Source organism: Lepisma saccharinum, chromosome 2 (genome assembly GCF_977018435.1).
Source record: "Lepisma saccharinum chromosome 2, izLepSacc3.1, whole genome shotgun sequence".
Classification (NCBI taxonomy): domain Eukaryota; kingdom Metazoa; phylum Arthropoda; class Insecta; order Zygentoma; family Lepismatidae; genus Lepisma; species Lepisma saccharinum.
Genome location: NC_139230.1, coordinates 172,062,619 through 172,089,585, shown reverse-complemented (window position 1 = coordinate 172,089,585; position 26,967 = coordinate 172,062,619). Strand labels below are relative to the sequence as shown.

The following is a 26,967-nucleotide window of genomic DNA, read 5'->3' as shown; positions in this document are numbered from 1 at the left end:
AAGTTTGATTCTTTATCACAGAGGATGGTTGTAAGCAGAATATCTTTCAGAAAGTAAATGGTGTCAGACGACAAGTTTATGCACTGTGTACCTCTCAGACACAGCCATATATTCACACATCTTCATTGCTCATGTCTCTTTCCCTCTGATTAGGCAGTTCAAATAAGTCATTGCCTTGCTCACTTTATGATAACATACAGGACAACGTACTGGCCTGCCATTTCACTTTGTGTTCTTCAGCAAACATCTTCCACAACCAGCATGTACAAAATCTTTAAAAGTGAGGTTTATTAAGGCAAATATTCATGAAATGGCTGAAATTTGCAGAAATGTAGGGGAAGTGGCATAATGGTGAATCATTGAAGAGTCACACCCACATCCCTGTCATGGCATGTTCTGCATACACCCTACAAAGTGTTGATAAATTTCTGTTGGTTTCATGTTTCTTACATTCAAGTGATGGGATTACAGATTGCATATTGCATGCAACAGACTTCCTAATTTTCCTAAATATTATAAACGCACAGCAGGATGTGTAAACTCTTTTTCAATGTTAGCAACTGGCTTCCATGCCTTGCCAAACCATCAAAAAGCTTGGAATACATGCACAACATCATGACCATAGTGCTGCAGCAACAATATTTGCAAACAAAACTTTGGTTCGCCTTAGATGGAAGCATTTCTTGAACATATTAGCTAGCATAAATACTATGTAAATGCTTATAAAAATCATATAGCATTTTTTGTAGCAGACAGTACTTTACATAGAAGGATTTCATATAACACTCCAGTTAGCATTTGCAATTACGATGCGAAGCTTGCAGAAAATATTAGATAATATGTAAGGGCATGCATATTTAATTTTTGATGAAAACACGAAATGTGAAATAACACATTCTAATGTTAATTTTTAATGTTTCTGAAAGGTGTCAAAAGAGATAAATTATATAATATATTAGTCGAGTTTGGAATACCTAAGAAGCTTGTTAATATGATAAAGGTATGCACCAGTGAAACAAAGTAAAATTTATGTGGGTATTAATGTGTCTGACAAATTTACAATTCATGATGGATTAAAACAAGGCGATGCATTATCTCCATTGCTCTTTAATTTTGCCTTAGAATATGCTGTTAGGAAGGTAAAAGAAACTAACGAAGGACTAAAATTAAACGGTGTGACCCAGTTGTTAGCATATGCAGATGATGTAGACTTATTAGGGGATGATATAAATACAATTAAAAATAATGCTAAAATATTTTTCAAAGCAGCTAAAGAGATAGGTTTGGAAGTTAGCAAAGAAAAAAATAAATATATGCTTACAGGCCAAAACCAAGTGTTAGGTAATAATAAAAATCTAATTATTGATAACAACTCGTTTGAACCAGTTTCCAAATTCAAGTACATAGGAGTAATATTAACAAGTGAAAATTATATTAAAGAGGAAATAAAAAGTAGGCTTGATTCAGGAAATGCATGTTACTTTTCTCTTCATAAACTTTTGTCTTCTTGTTTAATATCTAAGAAACTAAATGTTAAAATATACAAAACAGTAATTTTGCCTGTAGTATTATATGGATCCAAAACTTGGTCCCATACATTGAAAGAGGAACATAAATTGAGAGTATTCGAAAATAAGATCCTTAGGAAAATATTTGGACCTAAAAGGGATGAGGAGACAGGTGAGTGGAGAAGGTTACATAGTTTAGAACTACATCATTTGTATTCATGTCCAGATATTAGAATGATTAAATCAAGAAGACTTAGGTGGGTAGGCCATGCATCACGAATGGGAGAGGAAAGAAGAGTTTACAGGATTCTTGTTGGAAAACTTGATGGTAGAAGACCTGTCGGAAGGCCAAGACGAAGATGGAGGGACAACGTCGAGATGGACCTAAGGGAAATCGGTAGGGATGGAAAAGAGTATATAGATAGATCTTGCTCAAGATAGGGACAGATGGAAGGCCTGTGTTGCTGCAGCCATGAACCTTCGGGTTTAAGAAGGTTGGATTATGTTCACAATTTTAAAACCAAAATGTCATTTGATACACTGCTTTTGATCTGTTTTTTTTTTTACCGCTATAACACCGAAATTTTATTTTATTTACCGCTTTTGAACCCGAAATTGACTCAGTTTTGTACCGAATTTTTTTTTTTTTTTGCCAAAAATATTTGCCTCTAATAATATGTACAGCACAAAAGTCACAATAAGTTAAAACAGTTTCTTCCATGCACATACTGTCTGTGCAAAGTATGTATTTAAGCGCTGTCATTAAGCAATTGATTTCTACTTAAAACCATTTTGTAGGAGCTTTTTCCTCTCGGTTGAGTAGTTATTGGCTTTGAAAAATCATGAATTGTTTACATCGCACCCAACCACCATTGCATCTACACCTGTGATGTAGAGCTCACTAATGACTAGATTCTAGGATTTAAAAAAAAAAAAAAACATTTTATTTCCATATGTTTAACACTAAGCCAGGCGTCAGGTTAACCTTGCAGCAGGTTTTCGCATATGTAGATCCAAAGGTGCGCGCAGAATATAGTTCCACTGAGACGGGTTCTATTCAGACACAACTGCATACTTGCAAGAAAACAGTTATTTAATTTGTAAAATACAGACAAAATAATACATCCATTAGCAGGTGTGGACTTGATCGGTTGCAATCACTGTGCAGACGAACTTGGATCCGCAGATTCGCCAACTGGAGTTTGTATTGCACTGAGGAATCCCTGAAGCCCAAGTGCGAGTCGAGCAAGACTGAATACGTTGCAGAGCGCGTGGAATCCGTGATACCAGTGTTGCACATCCCACTATTTTAACCCTATGTTTATTGTGATTAATAATCGTGCTATACAGCGGCGAGAATGGCTGAATCAAGCAAGGTTTCCTGTTCAGCGAGTGTTATTGTGGGCTTCATCCGAAGGGAAAAGCTCTTCAAATCAAGCAAGTTGTTTAAAATGCATAATCCTCCTTACGGAAACAAGATCAAAGTAAAACAGGGCTTGAGGTGATTTGCCGTCAATGGATGCACGAACTGTATCCCGGGTGTTGAATGATTTGCGGTTTGAGTTTAGGAAGAGGAAAAGATTGTTTGTTGTTTGACGACAAAAGAATGTCCCCGGTATTAAAAGATATCCCCGTGAGAGGAAACATGTTTATTATTTGGATCAGACTGCTTTAACTCTGGGAGGGGCGTGGGCGTTATATTGATTTTTTATATATATATCACCATGCAAAACCACCGCCAGGGCTGAAGAAACTGACGAGAAAGGGAGAGGGGAAGGGGGAGGCTTATTGTTTCACCCACTGACGGCAATGACGTCTTTGTTGAAGGTGCATATATTTACTGTTCCGTGCAAGGAAAGGGATGGATGATTAGCAAGAAATGGACAGACCAAAATTTGAATCCTGGTTTAGTGAAGTGATTCATAAATTGAAACCAGAGTAATAGCAGCAGACAATGCACCTGATTGTATATATCCACAATAACAAATCATGCTTTTTTTTTTTTTTTTTGCTGGTATAACTTGAAGTGTGTGTGTCTTACAGTAACAAAGGTTTTCATAAACGTATTTTTTTATAAACCAAAAACAATAATTTGTCATTAAATTCAAGAGGGCCTGTCGTTGTTTACTTATCGCTTTGTTTATTTTTATTTTTGCGTGCTCGAAATATACACACATGCTCATGGGCGTCCGGAAGGGGGGGCAAGGGGGGCGTGAAAGTCAACCAAAAATTATGTATTTCACACATATAATTTCATTTTAGCCACAATAATATGTGTTAATTATTGCATTAACACAATAAATTCAAATTTAAGCAATGTTATTAGGGAACTACACTCTTTTGGGGGAAATGTGACTTGCCCCCCTGGAAAAAATACTCTCATGTTTCAAAGATATTTCGCATTTATATTAAGTAATGACACATTTTTTAAAATAATTTATGCACCGAAAGTACTTCTAAAATGTTATGTTTCAGGAGACGAAAAGAAACACAAATATATTCCGCTTGACATGCATGCGGGTTTTGATGTGTTGTGCGGTTGGCAATACTGTGGATTTTCTCAGTGTCTGCGATATAAGCAGCTCGGCGGTTGAGGCAAGACTGGCACGGAAGATTCTGTGCTCAGTTCCCGCATGGATTGATACATAAAACCTGCTGCAAACTTAGCCTGACGCGCGGCTTACAAGAACTGAAACACAATTTAAATATAAAATGAAACATCTTAGCAAGCTCTCAAGAGCTATGGCAGGCTGAAAGGATAAGAGGAGAGAGGGGCGTTGGGTTCCCGAGTTCCCAACGACGCAGCCACTACCATCTGGCGCAAAGCTACAGCCGAGCCAGCCGACATAATCATCATCGACGTACCATGCTGTTGACTGGCCAGCGATGCCGCCAACACCATCCGTTGCAATCGCTTAACCAGCAAATGTCCAGCCGATGCCCGAGAAGCGAATGAGCAGTCGACACCCAAGATGAGAACGTCCAGCTCATGCGCGAGATGAGAATGTCCGGTTGACGCACAAGATGAGAATGTGAAGTCAACGCTGAGATGAGAATGCCCAGCTGACATTTGAGAGAAGAAGAGATACGAGACGTCGAGAAGTGAAAGAGCCAACTATCATCACCACTGCCCTTCGTCACGGTTGACATCCGAAGGAACATTTTTTGTCACAATGGAACCTAGTGTGAATTCCCATGCCTAGGAAAGATGGACCACCCGACGATGTAGCAGAGTCTGGTAGAGTATCCTTCTGTCGATTCACATCCATGTACGAATGTATAGTTTTCTGTCAACGCCCTACCACAAAGGCCGAAATCATATTGATTCGCGATTCTCAACGTGACTCAGGAATTCCAAACCTAACTTTTGCGTCTTGTATTTTGAGTAATTGTTATATAATAGGTCATTTCATGTTTATATTTTTTTAATCTTGTAAATGTCAGTATTCTATGATAAAGCTCCTTTATTGCGTTAAATTCCATTGTAACTTGTGATTGTGTGCTTCATTGTAATGTAATCAGCTGCCCAGTCCTAACTTGTCGAAAGTCGACTGTTTAGTTTTTATTTGTTGAATCAGGGTGGCTACAAACAAGCAGAAATGAAATTCCATGACTTTTCCAGGTTTTCCAGGACAAAAGTTACATTTTTCCCTGACAATTACAAACTAAACTAAATCGATCTTTTTTGCAAATAGAAATAATAAACTCACACAGATCCACGTATGGTTTTGTTAAGTACCAATATTATCTTCTATGAAATTGACTTAATTTCTCTATTCTCTATGATTTGAATTCAAACTGCAAAATAGTGAATTTGGAAAATTATTACAATTCACAAGCTACGGAACGATTACGGAATTTTTCATACGCAGTAAGTTTAAAATAAAATACTTGATTATTTTTAAAGTTACGACTAAATGAGATAAGAGAGAAGAGTGATTGATTAAGAAATACAATTTGTAATTTATCAGTCTCCTTAGCTATACATTCTCCATATTATATGTTGATATTTCCACTGAGGTTTGGAACCCTCTGAGTGCGGACTCATTTTTCAATGCATAAAGCTACTTCTCTCTTCTCTGTAAAGCAAACAACTTAACTCTTGCATATAAGTGAAACAATTGAATCGAACAAAATAAAGTGTCATATTTCCTTACATTATCAATGGGATTTCTGCTTCAGTACAATATATCCAAGTGAAGTACTGTGAAACTGACAATATGCAGTTATACCATTAATACTGACGAAAAGGGTATGTAGGTATTAGAAATTTAACACAAGGAATTTATAGAATTGCATTGTATAGATACCTGATTTAGCTAACCACACATTAAAACAGGAACACTCTAATAATAAAAGCTTCTGAAAGTTCATATACGAGGGGTATCCTGAAAAAAGCTTCTCCAAAGGTGCCTATACGCAGCACTAGTGGTCGGAGAGCTACACACCCACATGCAGGCAGGAAGAAGTGGCATGTAGCTGTAATCTGGTACAGTTGCAATGCAGCCGTTTTAGGACAGTTCTAGGTTAAAGATTGCAGCTCTCATACAGTTTCCCACCGACTGCGATGTAGCCTACATTGCACGCTCAGAATCTGGCACAGAGCCACCAGCATTCGTGTCAGGTGTGCAAACCGGACGTCGTGAGTGATAGTAAGGTCAGACGATGGTGCAGACAATTCACGGAAGGCCAGTCGAATGTGCACAACCCCATACAGCTGAGTACACACGGGTACTTTGCATCACTTCGGGCGAGAGATCTTGGGCAACTCCCTGTACAGCCCTGGCCTTGAATGCACCGACTTTCATCTCTTTGTTTAACTGAAGAGGTTTCTGGCAGGGTAAGGATTTGACAGCTACACTGCGGTAGAGATAGTTCCAGTCTTTGGTGTCAGACACATATAACATGGGCATACAAAATTTAGTGCCATGCTACGACAAATGCCAGAACAATGGTGGTGATTATGCCGAAAATTAGGTTAGGACTCACTGTTACTAATGTAATAAAGTACAACTGATATTCTTGTTTTATTTATGCCTAATCGGTAGGGACCTTGATATTTTGTTATTTTTTTTAAATTTGGTGTATTTTCTTATTTTTATTTTTTACTACACGGTGTTATTTTCCCCAAAATTCACCTTTTCATTTTAGCGCATTTTCTGGCAAATATCTGAAATTATACAGTCATGGTGTTTTTAAACTACTGTTTCAAAGTAAGTCAAATGGCTTACGCCTCTTCGTGAGAGTTTGATATATTGAAAGTTATTTCGGGAAAGTTATTTTCCATACCCCTTTTTTAGTTCTAAGGTAAGGATTTTAGATAATAATGAAATTTTTCCCGTATATACTGAAGGGTGCATAATGACCATAAGTGGCGACGCAACCAAAAAATTAAAATCAATCAATCTCACGTGACAGATACCGATATATTATGGCACCAAAAATTGGCATTATCTTTTTTTCACTTGTTAAGTTGAAAAAATCGTGGGAAATACATGATTTAATGTGGCTGTCGGAATTATTCCATGTACGTATAACTCTATAGTTTACTCTTGAGTAAAATGTTGGAAACCTTGCATGTTCTATGTACACAAACATGGCCTACAAAAGACAAGAATGTTGGATTTCATGGAATTTTTCGTTGTTTTAGGACATTTCTTTTAAAAAAATCGCTAAAAACGCCAACAATTCGCATTTTATGCCAAATTCACATTATTTCGAACGGGCGAAAAATGTGTCCAGACATCATCACTGCACATTCCTAAACATAACTTCGCAGCAATTACCATTTTTCACAGTTTTCGCGTTTGCGAAAAATCAATGTCCCTACTAATTGGAAATTACTTTCTGGCCACCCCTCGTATAAATCAGTAGATGGAAAGTGGAAATTTAGCAGGGCTGGAAGAAAAGTCAATTCTTGAAGAAAGTGATTTGCTTTTATGATTGAATGATTCAAGTAAATATGATATTCAAATATTTACGTATCTATTATTAGTATTTTACTTCATAATATTGGACATTAACCTTACTCAGTGAGAGATTAATGACCATCTCTCATGAGTTTAAACAGACAGGAATTTACAGTGTTGCAGTAAATTTGAGGTGGGAGCATGCACTTGCCAATTTTTATAACGTTCACTAATGCAGATTTATGTTTCACTTTTTCGTGATAGTACTCAATATATATTCCATTTGGTTGGATTCTTCTTGATATCTAAGAATAGTGCAATGTCATTGTAAACGTATGTTGACTTGTGCAAAACCAGTAATACGTCAGGATGATGAAAGAAAACCTTCGTAAGCACTGCTACATTAAATAAGGTGAAGTGAGCCAGAAGAGTAATGAAATTCCAGCAGCATATTTGCAGTCTAAAGCTCTTCTTGTTTATGCATTCGATTTTTGTTGGATGTTGCAGTCCATGCAATTTCTGTCGCAACAAAAATCGTATGTATCAATGGAACCTATTTGTTTCCATGTTCCTTCAGTTTGCCCAACAAAATGCCTTACTACGACGTCCGACAACTATCGGACGGCGCCACCCGCTCTTATCCCCTCCATCTGTTGACAAGTCCCCTTACTACTCCCATACGGACAAGAAAAAAAAATGATAATTCAATGCATTTTCCACGTAATATTTAGAGGCTTAACATTTACTCCCCCGATGATACCATATGGTATCAAGGTGCTGATTACGAAATGAATGTGCTTTTTGGACCTTCATACACTTATGTTTGGGTGGAACTCTGACACAGGTCTGGAGCAAGCCTGGGAAATTCATATTGAAGACCAACCTCCCCCCTCTCCGCAACATATCCATGCCACATTTCCGAACAGAGTTTCACATTTTGGCTCATTATTAAACTTGTATGGCACCCAGGAACATGAAATATGTTTCAATCTCTTTGGAAACGTCAATTCTTTGAAGAGAATACTAAGGTTTGCGCATTCTCCCCAAAATAGCGGCAGAAGAGGGGGCAAACTCGAGATTTTTGTTTTTATCATGGAAATTCGGTGGTCGCGCCCCCAAATCCCCCTTCCTCGGTTCGGCATTCTGAATTATACATGGTTGGATGCTATGATGATTTAGCTGCAAAACAAAACCTATCCGAAGTAGATTGCTCCTATAGTGCCCGAGTTATAACAATTTTCCTCCAAAAATGCAAATTACCTATTTTTGTAAAAAAAATAATAATAAAAATCACATTTTGGCTTATTATTCAACTTGTATGGCACCCAAGAACATGAAACATGTTACGTTCTCTTCAGAAATGTCCATTCTTTGAAAAGAACACTAAAGTTCGCGCCTACTTCCCAAATAGCGGGGAAGAGGGGCAAACTCCAAATTCTTATGGTTTCTTCATTGAAATTCGGGGGCTGCGCTTCCAAACCACCTTTCCTCGGTTCAGCGTTCTAAATTGTACACGGTTGCATGCTCTGATGTTTTAGCTGCAAATTAAAACTTATCTTAAGTAGATTACTCGCATAGTGCCCGAGTTATAACAATTTTCTGAGCAATAGACAAATTACCTATTTTTAGTAAAAAACAGTGTTTCACATTTTGGCTTAAAGCACCCAAGAACATGAAACATGTTTCATTCTCTTTGGAAACGTCCATTCTTTGAAGAGAATACTAAGGTTTCGGGCCTTATCCCCAAAATAGTGGGAGAAGAGGGGGCAAACTTCAGATTTTTATGTTGTTTTTTTTCATTGAAATTCGGGGGTCGTGCTCCTGCAAACCCCCTTCCTCGGTCAGGCATTCTGAATTGTACACGGTTGTATGCTGTGATGTTCTATCTGAAAAACAAAACTTATCTGAAGTAGATTGCTCCCATAGTGCCCGAGTTATAACAATTTACCTCTAAAAATTCAAATTACATATTTTTCGTAAAAATAAAAAATCAGATTTTGACTTATTATCCTACTTGTATGGCACCCAAGAACATGAAACATGTTACGTGCTCTCGAGAAATGTCCATTCTTTGAAAAGAATACTAAGGTTTCGGGCCTTATCCCCAAAATAGTGGGAGAAGAGGGGGCAAACTTCAGATTTTTATGTTGTTTTTTTTCATTGAAATTCGGGGGTCGTGCTCCCGCAAACCCCCTTCCTCGGTCAGGCGTTCTGAATTGTACACGGTTGTATGCTGTGATGTTCTATCTGAAAAACAAAACTTATCTGAAGTAGATTGCTCCCATAGTGCCCGAGTTATAACAATTTACCTCTAAAAATTCAAATTACATATTTTTCGTAAAAATAAAAAATCAGATTTTGACTTATTATCCTACTTGTATGGCACCCAAGAACATGAAACATGTTACGTGCTCTCGAGAAATGTCCATTCTTTGAAAAGAATACTAAATTTCGCGCCATCTCCCCAAAATAGCAGGGGAAGTAGGGGCAAACTCTAAATTTTTGTTTTTTCCATTGAAATTCGGGGGTCGTGCCCCAGCCCCCCTTCCTCGGTCCGGCATTCTGAATTGTACACGGTTGCATGCTATGATGTTTTATCTGAAAAACAAAACTTATCTGAAGTAGATTGATCCCATAGTGCCCGAGTTATAACAATTTTCCTCCAAAAATGCAAGTTACATATTTTTCGTAAAAATAAAAAATCAGATTTTGACTTATTATCCTACTTGTATGGCACCCAAGAACATGAAACATGTTTCATTCTCTTGAGAAATGTCCATTCTTTGAAAAGAATACTAAAGTTCGTGCCTTCTTCCAAAAATAGTGGGAGAAGAAGGGGCAAACTTCAGATTTTTGTTTTTTTCTATTGAAATTTGGGGGTTGCGCCCCCCAAACGGCCTTCCTCGGTCCGGCGTTCTGAATTGTACACGGTTGCATGCTATGATGTTTTATCTGAAAAACAAAACTTATCTGAAGTAGATTGCTCCCGTAGTGCCCCGAGTTATAACAATTTTCCTCCAAAAATGCAAGTTACATATTTTTCGTAAAAATAAAAAATCACATTTTGACTTATTATTCTACTTGTATGCCACCCAAGAACATGAAACATGTTTCATTCTCTTGAGAAATGTCCATTCTTTGAAAAGAATACTAAATTTCGCGCCTTCTCCACAAAATAGTGGGAGAAGAGGGGGCAGATTTTTGTTTTTTCTATTAAAATTCGGGAGTCGCGCCTCCCAAACCCCCTTCCTCGGTCCGGCGTTCTGAATTGTACACGGTTGCATGCGCTGATGTTTTATCTGCAAAACAAAACTTATCCGAAGTAGATTGCTCCCATAGTGCCCGAGGTATAACAATTTTCTGTTCCCGTGCAGAGTTCCATAACGATATCTTTAAATTAAATAAAAAAAAAGTCAATGAAGACGAAATTCCCTGACATTTCCCTGACTATTTTTGACACCTCAAATTCCCTGACTTTTCCCGGTTTTCCAGGTCTGTCGCCACCCTGTGAATACTTATGTTAAATTGCTCAGGTTGTGCAAGTGAGGTATTCTCTACTGTATAGTGATATTGTAATTTTTGCTCGCGCCGATGGTTAATTGAAGTATTCCGGCAGCTGGAGCCTAATTAAGTTTTGCATCACTCTGTAGAGGTGTAATTGTTTTCGAAGGACGAGAGAGGCTTGTTGTAATACCCCCATTCGAGAAATTTGGTAAATGTCATGCTTGCGGTATAAATGCATATGTTCATTTGAACAAAAGATTCAAACAAGCCGACATATTTTTCTGATAATTGTTTTTCCGAGGGCTGGCGCATATTGATAGTAGTGAGCATGGGAGCAGAAAGATTAACGACCTAATTCAAGTTCATGTTAAACAAAAAGGAAGAGTATGTTGATTAAATACGAGCTTTGTATGTGTACTTTCATGTTGAAATTCCCCACATGAATGAATGAGTGAGAGAATGAGTCAGGGGGGCCTGTAAGGTGTTTCTTATGTAAATATTTTCATTTCAATATATACATACATATTTTACTGTGAATGAATGAGTGAGAGAATGAGTCAGGGGGGCCTGTAAGGTGTTTGTTATGTAAATATTTTCATTTCAATATATACATACATATTTTACTGTTCGTACGAGTTATCATTGATGTTTACAGGTACCAGGTTTATCAGGTACAATGCTATTTGCTGTTTTATCTTAGTGCTGATTGATGCCACGTAAATGCATGGTGATATATTTCTAGGTATTTTATCCCCATTCCCACATTGAAAAAGTAGCGTTACCGTTCAGAACCCGAACTCAACCTGGATAATTTGCTATTGCATAATTGGCACTTCCTGTCATTTTGTGCGGTGGTATTAGCTTTGTCCCCGCAAACAGGGGGCTGTTGATAAAATCCTCCTTTGTTTGTGAGCAGCCATTTGTTTACTATCGTCTTGGATATGGACTGTTGTTCCTGTCTACATGACATGCATGTTTTCATTGATAGGTTAAGTGGGTTGGGATTAGGGCTTGCAGCATTAAAAAATAAGTGTAAAAATAAAATAATTCAAAAGTGTGTAACTCTTGATCTCGTCTCAAGCATAAAACCTCCTCAGAGCATCACACGAAAATCTGCCAGAACTGCATGTCTGAGATGACTGGAAACCAAAAATGGCTGCTCCCTGCAGCATGGTTCCCCATGTAAGCTACTTTTCGAATCATAATTCCTCCAGTTAACAACACTTAGTGGAGCTCTTAACTGTGCTGGTTAATTTCTCCAAGCTTTGAAGTCCCTTCCACGATTGTTCCCTATATTCTACTCCTTTAAAACTTGTGAAAAATCATTAAACATTCAGGACAGTTACCAATATTAATTTAGAGAGAACTTTGTAACAGTTTAGCGTGTCACTGAAGGAGCTTTCAGACTGACCTGTCACAGATGACAAGATACACAGTCTCCTTCAGTATAAAGCAAAACATTCACCATGTATGCAAGAACAACAGACTGAAGCGGCACGATGCACACCGGTGAGAAGACAGTATAGTTCAAGCAACATGCAAGTGACATGTTCAGCTCGTCATCACACTTCGGTTCAAAGGGTTGAATAGATTACTGAGGGTCTGCTTCCAAGTGACATGGGTCACTTGCAACTCATGTTGCTTCAGTTCGAAAGAATGCATTTACTTCTAACGGTTGGTTTCCAAGAGCCACGTGTCGTTTATATCTGAAAGTTCCATTAAACAGGATATATACACACATTCACGTAATAGGTATACTTCTGCATCTATGTGTTGCAAACAGTAAAGATTTTTAATTGTCCCGAAACATCAAATATTTTGATATTAACATTTGTTTCATATTTTATGACAACATTTAAATTGAGACACAAACATGTAAAAGCTTGTTTTAAGTCCATTTCATGGTCAGATGTGCTCATCAGGACTACAAGTTCAGTTTTAACCCTAGCTTACCTATGCCGTACAAGAAACTTACATACTGGGAGCGACTCTCAGGCCCACCACACTTTTCTTTATCACTAAAATTCTTCAAAAACCATGTTATTATTGAATCACTGCTTCCTTTGCTGATTATGTAAGCAGTTAGTTAGTAATTTTTGTAACTATTATCATTAATAAAAAATAATAACCAATTATTGCATGTGTCTCACATAGGCTATATTTTATCATTCACTAAAACTCACAAAATCCATAATAATTTTTATTAATGCTTTTTAGTTTGCAGAAGTGTATTTGTTTATTAAATATAATAATTACTATCATTAACAACCAATTATACAATGTCACTGGCATGAGTTTCTCGAATGAAACACCAGTTGAAAAATCTAAAAAATAGAGGTGTTGGGTCTGCAAAGCACCCCCCCCTCCAAATCGCTTGTTAGCTAGGATTAAAATTGTATCTGGACCACTATGCAATATGTGTCCACTGAGATTGGCCAATATCTGTCTCTAGGCTGTTACATGATGTACATTTTTTTAGCTAGTTGTAAAATATGTCACTACAAACCTGTAAACTCATAACAGTAACTCCAAGTGAAATAGGTTAGCCGTAATTGGTAAAAAGCCAAAATTTCCAGGGTCTTTCTAAAAACGCCGGCTTTTTATCGAAAAAAAAACAACAAAAAAACAGTCCATTAAAAAAGCCTGCTTTTTTGCAACTCTATGTGAACCCTTAAACTTTTTGGCCTAACCTAACATAATACCCTACACATATAAATTAGATGGTAGCAGTAGTCCACATGCAAGACGACAGTCAAAGAATGACTGCTCACAAATAAAGAATCACACAGGACTACACTTTTGGAAAAAAAATGTTTTCCAGAAAACAAACATTAAGTCATCATTACGACTCTGAAGTACGTGTTGATAGACATATATAGAAATTGAACCATGTAAAAAAAAATGCATATGTACCACCAGGATTAGTTTGGAATTACACAATCAGAACTTGGACCCAGAACTCATTCCCACTCCTCACATTGGCTTTCAAAAACTGTAGCAAATTCTGTGCATCACAATTGTAAAAAGAGGCAATATTTAGCCACAGCTGAATTAAAAATATAAAGACAGTTCAAGTCAATATTCAGGACAATGGGAACTACTGGGGTAATAGTTCCGAATGTTTTATGATTTTTCAAAGTTTCAAAGAAGAAAGATGAAGTATCACAGAATTGTGGAAATGGTTGTTACAGTAAATTTAAAGCTTTGTGGCAGTAATTACAACTGTTTGGAGTTCCAAAAAGTGCAATTTATTGGTGAAAAAAGGTGTAAAATGTACCTTATGCAAGCATCCGTGCTTCCAATCAACAAGACATTTTTCATTCATAGAAGAAAGAGAAAGTATTGCAGAATAGTGGAAATGTTTGTGAAAGCAAATTTGAATCTTTCTGAAAGTAATAAGCACTGTTTGCAGTTACAAAAAGGGTACCCTTAGCCCTTTGTACCCCCATGAGAAAGTAAAAATGTTTGCGTGATATATGAAGATTATGTTCTATACAAATAATTTATGTTGTTTTTAGCTCATGGAGACGCATTATAGTGGAGTAATGAGAGTTTTTTGGTGTTACTATTTATTATGTCATTTTCTGCTTTTGTAGTGTTTTTATAGAAAGGTATCGGTTTTGAATGTCATGACTTGATGGAAGCATGGCAAATGGATGTGAACTAAATTTGACATGTTGTTACATTATGTTTGTGGTTTGTAACATCGAGTGGTACTGGAAGTATTGGAGATTGAAGATCCTGGAAATATCGTAAATTGAAGGTTGGCAATTCTGGTATGATGCCAGGGGGTATTCAGTGCATGCCACGAATATGACTCATTGCATCAAACACAAACACCTTCCTATCAAATTTCATCTTGTGACACAATTGCGGAATGCTTTCATGATTAGGTCACTAAACAATGAAGGCATTTAACCAGGCATCAGAAGAGGAAAGAATACTGAGCTTCACCAATAAGGTACTTGAGTTCGGTGTGATACGAGAGACCAGATTGTCACATGGTACTTGGTTCTTGTTAGGAAGGTGGGCGTGCATCTGGAATGTGGTAAGTACTTGTGAACCACAATGATATTGGGCAGTGTTCCGATTTGCATTTTTCAGCTGGGAGCTGGAGATTCCAAATGTAAGTTGGATTTCTCTGCTAAGACCGGAACATATTTTTAAACTATGAAACTGCCTCTGACATGCATTTATAAAATTATATTTATGTAGTGTTGCGGAGATTCCCCTTAGTCCACTCTACAGTAAGTACTTTCACAAATGCTAAAGACCCTAAACGTTGCCTGCCTAACCTAACCACAAAACTATTTAGAGATATAGTGCAGGAGGCCTTAGAAAGATCGCTTCGCGGGCTTACAGCAGACGACAATATGGGAGTGTGTCTGCAAGAAGCAATCAGGTCCGCGAATGAGCGAACCCGGTTGCCACAGCTAGCTCGCTGCACCCTTCTGAAAGGGTGAGTGACCTCTGCATCTTGAAACCTCGGCATGTTTGTCCGGCTGAGGAGCAGACGATATAGTGTGCGAATGACGTCTGTTGTTAGCCCGCGAAACGCTCTTTCTAAGGCCTCCTGCACTATAATAATACATATTTCCATAAACCTGCGATACATAGGCATGGAAAATGTCAAGGATAACATGTGTACTATTGAGAGTTTAGTCTACAAATAATTCAAAATACATGATTGGTAAGAATATGATATCTCCTAAAAAGTCACATAAAATTATCATACACAAAAGGAGATATTACTGAATGTTATTTGAATAATAAGAGCCCTAAACCTGACTTGCCAATCATAACTACAAAACCCCTTTGCACCACACATGTGATCAAGATGACAGCAGCAGTCCATAACCAAGGCGACAGTACACGAATGGCTAGTTGGAAGAGAAGAAACATGTAAGAGTGTGGGGGGCCCCAAGTTCCTTTTGTATAATGCCATTTTGGTAAAAATTTACTATCCTTCGGACACCTATAACTTCTTCGTTTCGTCAATTTTTGACATTCGTACTTACCTATCTGCTTCACGGAACATTCCTTAAGGTGTATTGAGGTTTATCTGATCAAAGTAATTGCAATTTTTCACATTACGAGTACTTCTTTCTCGTAGTCTTTTCGCTTGTCTGTGACACAATATGGCGCGTACACCTTCCTACATAATCGCGCGTCGTGCTTGTGTTTTGTCGATTTTCATTCATTATGCAGTGTTTCAATCTTCGGAACCCAAGAAATACCCATGAACAAAGCTCATCTGATCTATTTTTTAAAAAAAGTTTTTCACATTGTTTTACGAAGAAAATTGTAATGTTTCGTGGCGCTATCGTTTGAAATTTTTTAGTCCAAATTTCCCACAGATTCCAGGCTTCGCCCCTGGGGTAAGTGACCTACCACTACTGCGGCCCTGCCTCCACTCCACTCTGGCTTTCTCTATAGAGTCCCTGTTAAAGACATGTTAGAAATGGGCCAGAGTCACCTGCCCCCAAATGAGCCCCAAACTTTTAAATTTGAAGAAATCCATTTCCAGGATACGGAAAACTTACCTGAATTTCACCACATCATATTAGGCATATACCCACAGCCCATTCCTTTTAACGAGTAGCTTACATACACTGCCACATTTTCGACATTCCTTTCCTTTCTTCACGATCCTGTGTTCAACTAAATTAAAAAATCCATTGGATCTTCCACACCCGGTACGAATTTCACTACGCATCCACGACACGTCATGTTTCTAACTTTCGTTGCAAACACAGACAGTTCGAAACACTGGATACCCAATGAACATGAACAAAACACAATAACGACGCGTAATGATGTACAAAGGTGTACGCGCCAAATGCTATTGTCCATCGGAGAATTAATTTTCAACAAAGAACATGAATTTCGGCTATGAAACATTCCCACATCACACAAAACACATTCCAGATGTTAGACAATGCTACAGGAAGTTATTACCGTAAGTAGTTTCTTGTGTAAAAATGAAGAAATCTGTCCGATGTATAGTAAATTACTACCAACGATTTAACTGATATCCCAACAAAACTTCCGGTAAGGTATGGGTAAGAAAGTATCTTGAATTTCGTTAATATTTGGTACATTAACAGTAAATGTCTGTTATATCGGAGACACATTTCTTCATTTTTCCAGAAGAAACTACTTTCGGAAATGAGTTTCTGTAGCATTTTGAAAGTTTGTGGAGGTATTTTCTCACCGTAGAATGCTGCACAACAAGAAATAAGCACTGTGGATATAATAAACTTGCATTTTGTGCAAAGCGACAACATTATGCCATTGTTTCAATTATGTACCTGCAGATGGTGCGAGCGTCGAAAGTCACGTGGTCTCGCCAGTGTTTCCAAACGTTCCTCTTTTTTAAGAGAATTTTTTTTTAACTATGCTTACCCAACCTAACCTTGCCGGAAATGGTCCGTGGGGCTATCGTGAATGGTTTTTGGGGCTATCCGTCAATGGTTCATGGGAATATCATGAATGGTTTTTGGGGCTGTCGTGAATAGTTTTTGGGGCTATCCGTCAATGGTTTGTGGGGCTATCGTGAATTGTTTTTGGGGCTATCCGTCAATGGTTTGTGTGGCTATCGTGAATGGTTTCTCGGGGCTATCCGTCAATGGTTTGTGATGACATAATGAACACGAAAGTAGGTATTTTTTGGTTAAGAAGGTTGAAACACTGCATACCCACTCCAAATCGACAAAACACAAGCACGACGTGCGATCATCCACAGCTGTGCACGCCATATTGTATGTTCCGTAACGGAAGAAAGGAACCAAAAGAATTACCCGTAATGTGAAAAATCAAAGTGATTTTCATGTAAAAAGCATAATGGCACCTTCAACTATGTTCTGCAATACACAATTAGTAAGTACGAACCATCCGAAACACAAAATATCTGATTTTAATGCGTCTCCAATATAACAGACATTTACCACATTAACTAATTTTGGCCTTCTGATTAGTACATTATGAACGGATAGCCCCATGAACCATTTCCGGTTAAGTTAGGTTTGGCAAGCTTGGTTAAAATTTTGTTCGTAAAACAATGTGATACAGCTTTAAAAAAAAAATCTCAACTTACATCAGCTTCTTTCACGATTTCCAGACCTGACCCCCGCATTTTAACAACAGATTCGTGATTAGAAGGCTACATTTAGTTAGTATACCAAATATTAATCGAAATTTGAGACTTTCTGTATATTGTACATTCGCTCGAAAATTATAAAACAATCGGAACCGGTACCACATATATACATTGAAATTGAACCATGAAAAAAAGAGCTTCTGTGACATCAAGAAATCAATATTACACAATTTGAAGTTGGGCCCCGCTATGATACAGGGTAGCTGATATTTTGACACATTAGCCTTCCAGGAAGTGCCATCATTACAGGACTTCAAGGGCTAATGCACCGTGACCTTAGCCACAGCGCATAAGTTAATCTAAATGTTGCATGTGTTTTTATCACTATGTTACTAGAACTACCGTGCTGTGTCGGAAAATTGACAGAAACCATAGTTCGGATCAGATATGGTGACCGTAGTCACAGCAATACCAATTAAAAATGCACTTCGTGCAATCACAAAACAATTAGTAAAGCAGTTCGAACTCTGAATATAACATAAGCATTTCCATTACAATCTTAACACATGCATCTATGCCGTACATATACAACTTAAGAATAAATTCGTTATCCTAACCAAATGATCACGTTATTCGGCGACATGAATAATTGACACCGATATAACATTCATAGAAACAAACTTACTGTGTCTTCGGTAGTATGATCAGTTCCATTCTTCTCAGCTGTGGAACTCGCTTTTGAATTCCCTTCTTTAACATCCTTCATCGTGTAATTTGTTTAATTTATGACAATCCTGTAACTTTCATACGAAAACAACGATTCACTGTACGCTAGCACAGTGTCCTCTTTATTTCTTTTTCTTCTTCTCCAAAGGGTCTCACGTATCGCACACCGTATTGAGCATATTCGTCCACTGACGTCATAGCTTATCGCTCTCGTTGTTATGTTAGGTTTAGGGCTCTCAGCATATATACATGATAAATATGCACTTAGATTTTTCGGAACTTGGCTAAAAAGGTATTATTTATGCTAGCAGTCCTAAACATAACATGCCTAACCTAACAAGGATGACATATATCTTTCGACGTCAGTAGACGGTAGAGCTCAGCAGTTTGTGCAATAAGTGAGATCCTTCTCCAATCATCAAAAATATGTATATCTTTTATACAATGTGACCTGAGTTACATGTGTATGGTAATTGCAAATATTTTCTTTATACAGTTTATTTGAAAAATATCAATCCAATTCAATAATCCAGAAAGTCAGAATTTTAAAAAATTATCGTCCCGCGCACAACTAGTTTGATAAACACAGTTTTTCCTTAAAATAAGTCTTCCCGGAGGTTCGAGCGAAATGTCTGAAATTTAAATTTCCAAAAAAGTCAGAATTTTCCATAAATGTCGGGATATTCTGATATTTCTTGATCCAGAAAACCCGGAATGTCATTTCCCAAACTCGGTGTCGGAACGGGACTCTTTCCCGGTAGTTTAAGTTTCCTCAAAGGATAGGATAGTGACATCGCTACAGCGACTAGAGCTATTGTGGAGCCTTGCCTGGCAAAAGTTGTAAACAGAAGACAGCGGAAAAAATAAACAAGTAATGGCGGCTTTATCTCGGAGATTAAAGTAATAAACAATAGGATTACAGAACCAAAAAAAAATGCTTTATCATCCAACAAAATGAAGGACGTTCGTGCTGTAAGGTGTTACTTGTTTTCAAGAAAAATGCTAGTCATTGTCCATGATTGTATATGAGATAAAATCCGTTTCAGCTTAATAACGAATCTCTCTCTCTGCAAGTATGTCTGGTTTGTTTCGAGCTGTGATACTGGGTCCACCTGCATCCGGAAAAGGCACGATATCCTCAAGGATCATCAAATATTTTGAAATGAAGCACGTATCGAGCGGTGACATTTTGCGAACCAGCATATTACAAAAAACGGGTAAGTATATTCGCCAGGTGTAAACATTGCATAATATTATAAACGGTAGAAGAGTTGCTCTAAAAATGTCTCTTCAAGGGAAAGTAGTATATTTTTCTTTTTTAACTTTATTTACAACAGGGGTGTCTAGCATAGATTGTGATAAAGGTACGGTGACCGAGTGTACTCTTTTGAAAATTACTTCTTTTTTTTAAAATCGATGTTTGTCTGGGTAACTGTTCCGAATGTTTTATGATTGTTTAAAATTCTCCTACCAGGAAAACTAATTATCGTAGAATTTTGGCAATCATTGTCACACGAAATTTCAACCTTCCTTAACGTAATGAGCACTATTCGGATTTCGAAATAAGTTATTTATGTTAAAAGAAGACAACTTAAAAATTACCTTCCGCAAACATGCATCCCGTAGATAATGTATTTTCATTTGACAAGCGACTGTAAGTATCGTAGACTAGTGTGAATTAAATCGGCATTAGTAGAATGCATTTAGGGATTTTATTTTAATGCTAAGAGAAACAACTGTGACCCACCTAACCTAACTTCAAAATATATTATATTGAACAAAATCTTCAGTAATCGGTAAGACTCCGCAATATGTTTTAACAGAAGTAAATCGGGGGTAACAGGTTGTTATATCGGAGAAACATTTCTTCATTTTTACAGAAAAAAACTACTTACGGAAATGAGTTTCTGTAGCATTTTGAAAGATCGTGGGGGTATTTTCTCACCGTACAATGCTGCACAACAAGAAATAAGCACTTTTGATATAATAAACTTGCATTTTGTGCAAAGCGACAACATTATGCCATTGTTTCCATTATGTACCTGCAGATGGCATGAGTGTCGAAAGTCACGCAGTCTCACCAGTGTTTCCAAATGTGCCTTTTTTTATGAGAATTTTTTTATTAACAGTTTCATACATCGGAGACACATTTAAGACGGATATTTTGTCTTTCTCGTGGTTAGGGTACTAGTTTACTATCCTTCGGACAGATTTCTTCATTTCTACAGAAGAAACTACTTACCGTAATAAATTCCTGTAGTATTGTCTAACATCTGGAAGGTGTTTTGTGTGATGTGGGAATGTTTCATAGCGGAAATTCAACCATTGACTCATAGCCCCACAAACCATTTCCAGTAAGGTTAGGTTAGGTAGGGTCACAATAGGTTACAATAGTTAAAAATTGGTTTTGAAAAAATATGCATAGCCCCACACACCATTCTCGCATAGCCCCATGAACCATTGACACATAGCCCCACAAACTATTTGGGGAAGCGTACGTTCTTCAGTTACAAAAACACTTTTTTAAAAAGAAAATGATAAAAAAAAACATGAATACACGTTAAAAAATTATCCGTGAAGCAGATAGGTAAGTAGAAATGTCAAAAATTGACAAAACTCAGAAGTTATAGGTGTCCGAAGGATAGTAAACATTTACCGTGGTTAGTACTTACCAATTATGTATTGCGGAACATAGTGGAAGGTGCCATTATGCCTTTTGCATGAAAACAAACACTTTTTCTGCTAAAATAAACCATTTTCCTTAATGCTAGGGAAAGCACGTCACAGTGCGATATCGCTTGCTTTGCGAATGGTAACGCTTCTTTTGTTTTCGAATATCAATGTTTCCAACTCTATTGTGCATGAAAGTTGTAAAAAACCGGGGATCACGTCTGGAAATTGTACATTTTGATGACACATTGTTCGTTAGCCCCAAAAACCATCCACGGGTAGCCCCACAAACCATTGACGTTAGCCCCAAAAACCATCCACGGGTAGCCCCACAAACCATTGACGTTAGCCCCAAAAACCATCTACGGGTAGCCCCACAAACCATTGACGTTAGCCCCAAAAACCATCCACGGGTAGCCCCACAAACTATTCACATGAGGTTAGGTTAGGTTCCATTAGCACCCCTAAATTCATCGAAAAACCATTTTCCTTTCTCGACAAAAAACCGCGCGTTTCTCAAAGAAAAAAAACGTGCGTTTCTCGAAAAAAAATCACGCGTTTGGAAACCCTGATTCCACTAGCGAGATCGCGTGACTTCCGACGCTAGAGCCATCTGCAGGTACATCTTGGAAACAACGGCATGATGTTGTCGAATTTCACAAAATGCGCAATATTATTACATGAAAAGTGATTATTTATTGTTCTGCTGCATTGTACGATGAAGTTTTAGGAAGAATATACATCGACGAAGGTTGTAAACCTTGGAGAAACTCATTTCCGTAAGTAGCTTCTTGTGTAAAATTGAATAAATGTGTCTCCGATGTATGAAACTGTTACCTTTTTTTTAACTATGCTTACCTAACCTTGCTGGAAATGGTCTGTGGGGCTATCGTGAATGGTTTTTTGGGGCTATCCGTCAATGGTTTGCGATGACATAATGAACACGAAAGTAGGTATTTTTTGGTTAAGAAGGTTGAAACACTGCATACCCACTCCAAATCGACAAAACACAAACACGACGCGTGATGATCCACAACTGTGCGCGCCATATTGTATGTTCCGCAACAGAAGAAAGGAATCAAAATAATTACTCGTAATGTGAAAAATCGATGTTATTTTTGTGTAAGAAGCATAATGGCACCTTCAATTATGTTCCGCAATACACAATTAGTAAGTACGAACCATGAGAAACACAAAATATACGATTGTAATTGTGTCTCCGATATAACGAACTGTTACCAAATCGGGTAAGAGTGCAATCTCCGCCGAACGGATTTCTTCATTTTTACAGAAGAACTACGGAAATGAGTTTCTGTAGCATTCTGAAAGTTCGTGGAGGTATTTTCTTCCATCGTAAAATCTATTTGACCGGGAATTCATGTATTTTTGAAGAAAAATATCTCTCCAATGCAAAATGACCGTTGCTTTCTCTACGTAAGCTGGATGTTCCTTACGTTTCATGATGTAACCACCTGTCAGTGTTTCCAACCACGCCGTTGTTTTGCAAGAAGTGAAGGTGATTTTTTTAAAACTGTAATAGAATTGTTTTACGAACAAAATTTTAACTATGCTTGCCTAACCTAACCTTGCGGAAATGGTTCGTGGGGCTATCCTTAAATGGTTTTTGGTGTTATCCGTGAATGGTTTTCGGGGTATGTATCAATGGTTTGTGGGGTTATTCAGGTATATTTCAGTTACAAAGGTTGGAAACACTGCATACCCACATGATGCACGACGCGACCATATTGTGTGTTACGGAAGCGAAAAAAAACTGGGAACAATAATTACGGTTAATGTGGAAAATTGAAATTATTTTTGTGAAAAAGCAAAATGCCACCTTAAAGAATCTTTCCCAATGCAGAATAGGTAAGTACAAATGTTAGAAACGACGAAATAAACGAGTGACAGGTGTTTGGTGGAGATCGCACTGCCACGAAGTCTGAAGAAGAGGACGGAAGTAGTGTTTTTCTTCCTTGACTCCATTAGTGGTTATGATGCAGGCTATAACAGTGCAAGAGAAAATTGAAATGGTGTACATTTATGGAGAAAGTGGCAGGAATATCAATGATGCTGTGATTCTTTATGCTCAACGTTTTCCAGACTGGGTGCGATCGCATGCTTCTTTTCGCGGAGTTGTTCAACAGTTCTCCACCGAGGGAACTGTACAACCAAAAAAAAAAAAAAGGAATCACCGAAGAACAATTGCTGGAGAAAATAATGAAATTGCGGTATTAGCTGCAGTGGCTCATAACCCCCATGTTAGTACTCGACATATACGTCGTGAATCTGGAATTTTGCAGACTACTGAGTGCCAAATACTGAAGCGTAGAAAATATCATCCGTTTCATGTTTCGTTGCATCAAGAACTTCATGGCGATGTTTTTCAGAACCGAGTCACATTCTGTCAATGGGTGCTTCAGCAAATACAAGGAGACCCCAATTTCTTTACTCGAGTTTTGTTCTCTGACGAGTCGACTTTTACAAACCACGGTATGAAGTCTTTGTGAGAGTAACCGTGACTCACGCGCACGGTTACAAGTGCACTGTAGATGCAGATTCTACAGCCGAATTGACAGTCCTTCATGTATTTGTATATAGTATTTAAATATACTTGTGTGTATAACGTCTTTGTGCGCCTGTTTCTAAACCAGACACCCTGCATGAACCGGCGAATTTCAGATAATTCGGACCATGGTGGAGTTCAGCCAGTTAGCCAATGTAGTGTGGGGCTTTCTGGAAACTGACACTCAACAAATGGTCCTCTGGGCCGGATGCATAGAAATTGTAGTTTTCGTGCCATATTCTGGTAGTTCGTCGTCAGGAAACCAACGAGCAAGAAGAAGAGTCAATATGCCATACCCTCGGTCCGCCATATTCGTTCTGCGTCTCTTGTATGGCGAGTCAACATGGAGCAGTTACAGGTGTCAAAGACAGTTCTTAAGCGGAAAGTGACACGCATAGAAAACAAGTCAGCTTCACCCACACTGAATAGTGCGACACTTCAAGTCTACATAGACAAGGTCCTTCAACTAAGTGCAGACTGCAGTGCATTACTTGTGAATCTCGCTAAACAGTGCTAGGAAACATTGTTCTCCTAGTAATATGATGAACTAAGTGCAGTGCAGGACAGACTAGAGTTCTTGTTAGGCTGTCTGTACCAAAAGCAGAAGGAAGCAGTTTCTCCCGTTGTCAGGGTCACGGTGAACAGTGATGCAAAAAGTGACGTTCGGTTACCGAAATTAACATTGCCAGAATTCAGTGGAGACATACATCAATGGTTATCATTTCTGGACTTATTCGTGGTGTTGGTGCAAAACAACAAACAGCTCAGTAGCACACAGAAGCTGCAGTACCTGAAATCGGCATTATTAATCCAGTCCATCTCAATAACTGATGCAAACTACGAGGAGGCGTGGAATCTACTAGAGTCGCGGTACCAAAACAAGAGATTGTGAACAGCACTATTAAACGCTTGGTGAATCAACCTTGTGTGCCATCAGTCTCGGCCACAGGTTTACGCAAGCTCATTGACATCACTTCTGAGTGTGTACATGTTTTGAAAGTTCTAGACATTCCTGTAGAGGCATGGGATGCAATATTGGTCTTTCACACCACCGACAAGTTGGATGCAGAATCTCGGCAACAGTGGGAACTTTCACTGAAGGATTCAGAAGTGACTAAGTTTGAGGACCTGACTTCATTCCTGGATGTGCGTGCCAGAGCTCTCGCAGCATCTACGGTGACCTCTAGCCTCCCAAGGTCCAGCAAACCCCCTCCCAAGGACAGTGATCATCCAGTGAAGAAGAATGTAAATTAGTATCACACAGGTGCTGAAACTGTGTGTGTTAAGTGCAGTGGACACCACAGTTTGCATACATGTCAGGAGTATCAACAAATGGCTGTGAAAGATCGGTACTATTTCGTGATAAACAATGGTCTGTGCTACAACTGTTTGAAATCTAATTGTAACATCGGAAAGTGTACTTCCCGCACGTGTATGGTGTGCTTTAGAAAACACCAGACATCCCTTCACTTCTCTCCTAGTGAAAATCCCAGTTTTACGCAGCAAGTGGCATCCCACATTGCTAACAAGAGGAAAGCCATTCCATTGCAGGAAGTTCTCTTGTGTACAGCCATCGTGAGCATCAGGGATAGACACAACAACATACAGCATTTTTGTGTCCTCCTAGATACGGGCTCGAAGTGTACATTTGGCAACAATTAGGCCTTCGAAAGAAACACATCAGTGTTGCCATATCCGGTATCAGTACTTCTCGTTCCAAGGTGGACCTACAGTTTAGGTCAAAAACGGGAGAAGAAACATACACCACCAAAGCCATAGTTGTGAAGAAGATCACAAATTATTTGCCCAAACAGCAATTCACTTTCGAACACTACCAATAGACACACCTACATAACCTTGATCTTGCCGACCCGATCTTACAATTTAATGTTGTTTTATTTCATTTAATAGTGAGTAATACGCACCAATCTACAATATGATACGATGCACAGTAAGGCTAATCGGGACTGGCCCTACAGTTTAAAGTGGGATATGAACCACTTGTGCCTCCACCGGGTATCGAACCCGGGACCCCTTGATTACAAGGCAATGACGCTACCACTGTGCCATGGGGGAGACCCAAACGTGCAGTGTCATCACATCACGTGTCATGTAGTGAACTGGATGCTATCCTACAGCGCTTCGGGGACATAGAAACTATGACATCGGTAAAACTGTACAATGAAGAAGAAAACTTTTGTGAACAGCATTTTCGAAACACGCACGTATGTGACATCAATGGTCGTTATGTTGTGAGATTGACCTTCTGAGAACACAGCGGTGTTCTTGGAGCCTCACGCCCCCTACTGGTGCAGCGTCTCAAACAAGTGGAGAAACAACTCATCAAGAATCCTCAACGTCAACAAAAGTACGCAGAGTGTATGCAGGAATACTTAGACTTGGGTCACATGAGTGTGATTCCGAATTCAGAATTACCTATTTCCCACAAAAGCAGTTGCTACCTCCCACACCATAGTGTCGTCAAAAGGGGACAGTTCCACAACGGATTTATGGATCGTGTATGACGCCAGTGCCAAGATGATGACAGGAGTGTCCCTCAATGATAACTTGCTTGTAGGTCCCAAGATACAAGACGACATAATGCCTTTCTTGCTACATTTTCATATGTATCAAATTGCTCTTTCCTCAGACGTGGCTAAAATATTCCGACAGGTGAAAATACACCCAGATGATGCACAATATCATCGCATTGTGTGGAGAAAGTCGCCGAGTGAAGAGATAAAAGACTTCAGATTAGAGAGACTTGACGTTTGGTACGGCTAGTGCTCCTTTCTTAGTCACCAGGTGTTTACAACAGCTGGCCCGCGATGAAGAGGCAGACTTCCCTAAAGCAGCGGCGATTACATTGAGAGACTTTTTTGTGGACAATCTAGTGACTGGTAGTGATACAGTAACACAAGCTATCACGTTAGAAAAGCAAATAAGTCAACTTCTACAAAGAGGTGGTTTTGAATTGCAGAAATGGTG

At 38.5% G+C, this 26,967-nt stretch overlaps 2 protein-coding genes across 2 annotated transcripts in view; one reads left to right on the top strand and one right to left on the bottom strand.

Annotated features, from left to right (window-relative positions):
* Rpn1 (regulatory particle non-ATPase 1) overlaps nt 1-18,871 on the bottom strand; it is a 98,745-nt gene extending 79,874 nt beyond the window's left edge. Inside the window, exon 1 of the mRNA XM_083117723.1 lies at nt 18,706-18,871. Coding sequence (XP_082973849.1) covers nt 18,706-18,786 — 81 coding nt within the window. The 5' untranslated portion in view covers nt 18,787-18,871. The remainder of the gene's footprint in view (nt 1-18,705) is intronic.
* Nucleotides 18,872-19,613: 742 nt separating this feature from the next.
* Nucleotides 19,614-26,967, top strand: part of Ak3 (Adenylate kinase 3) — a 30,601-nt gene continuing 23,247 nt past the window's right edge. The window contains exon 1 of the mRNA XM_083117722.1: nt 19,614-19,963. Within this exon, the coding sequence (XP_082973848.1) occupies nt 19,822-19,963 (142 nt within the window). The 5' untranslated portion in view covers nt 19,614-19,821. The remainder of the gene's footprint in view (nt 19,964-26,967) is intronic.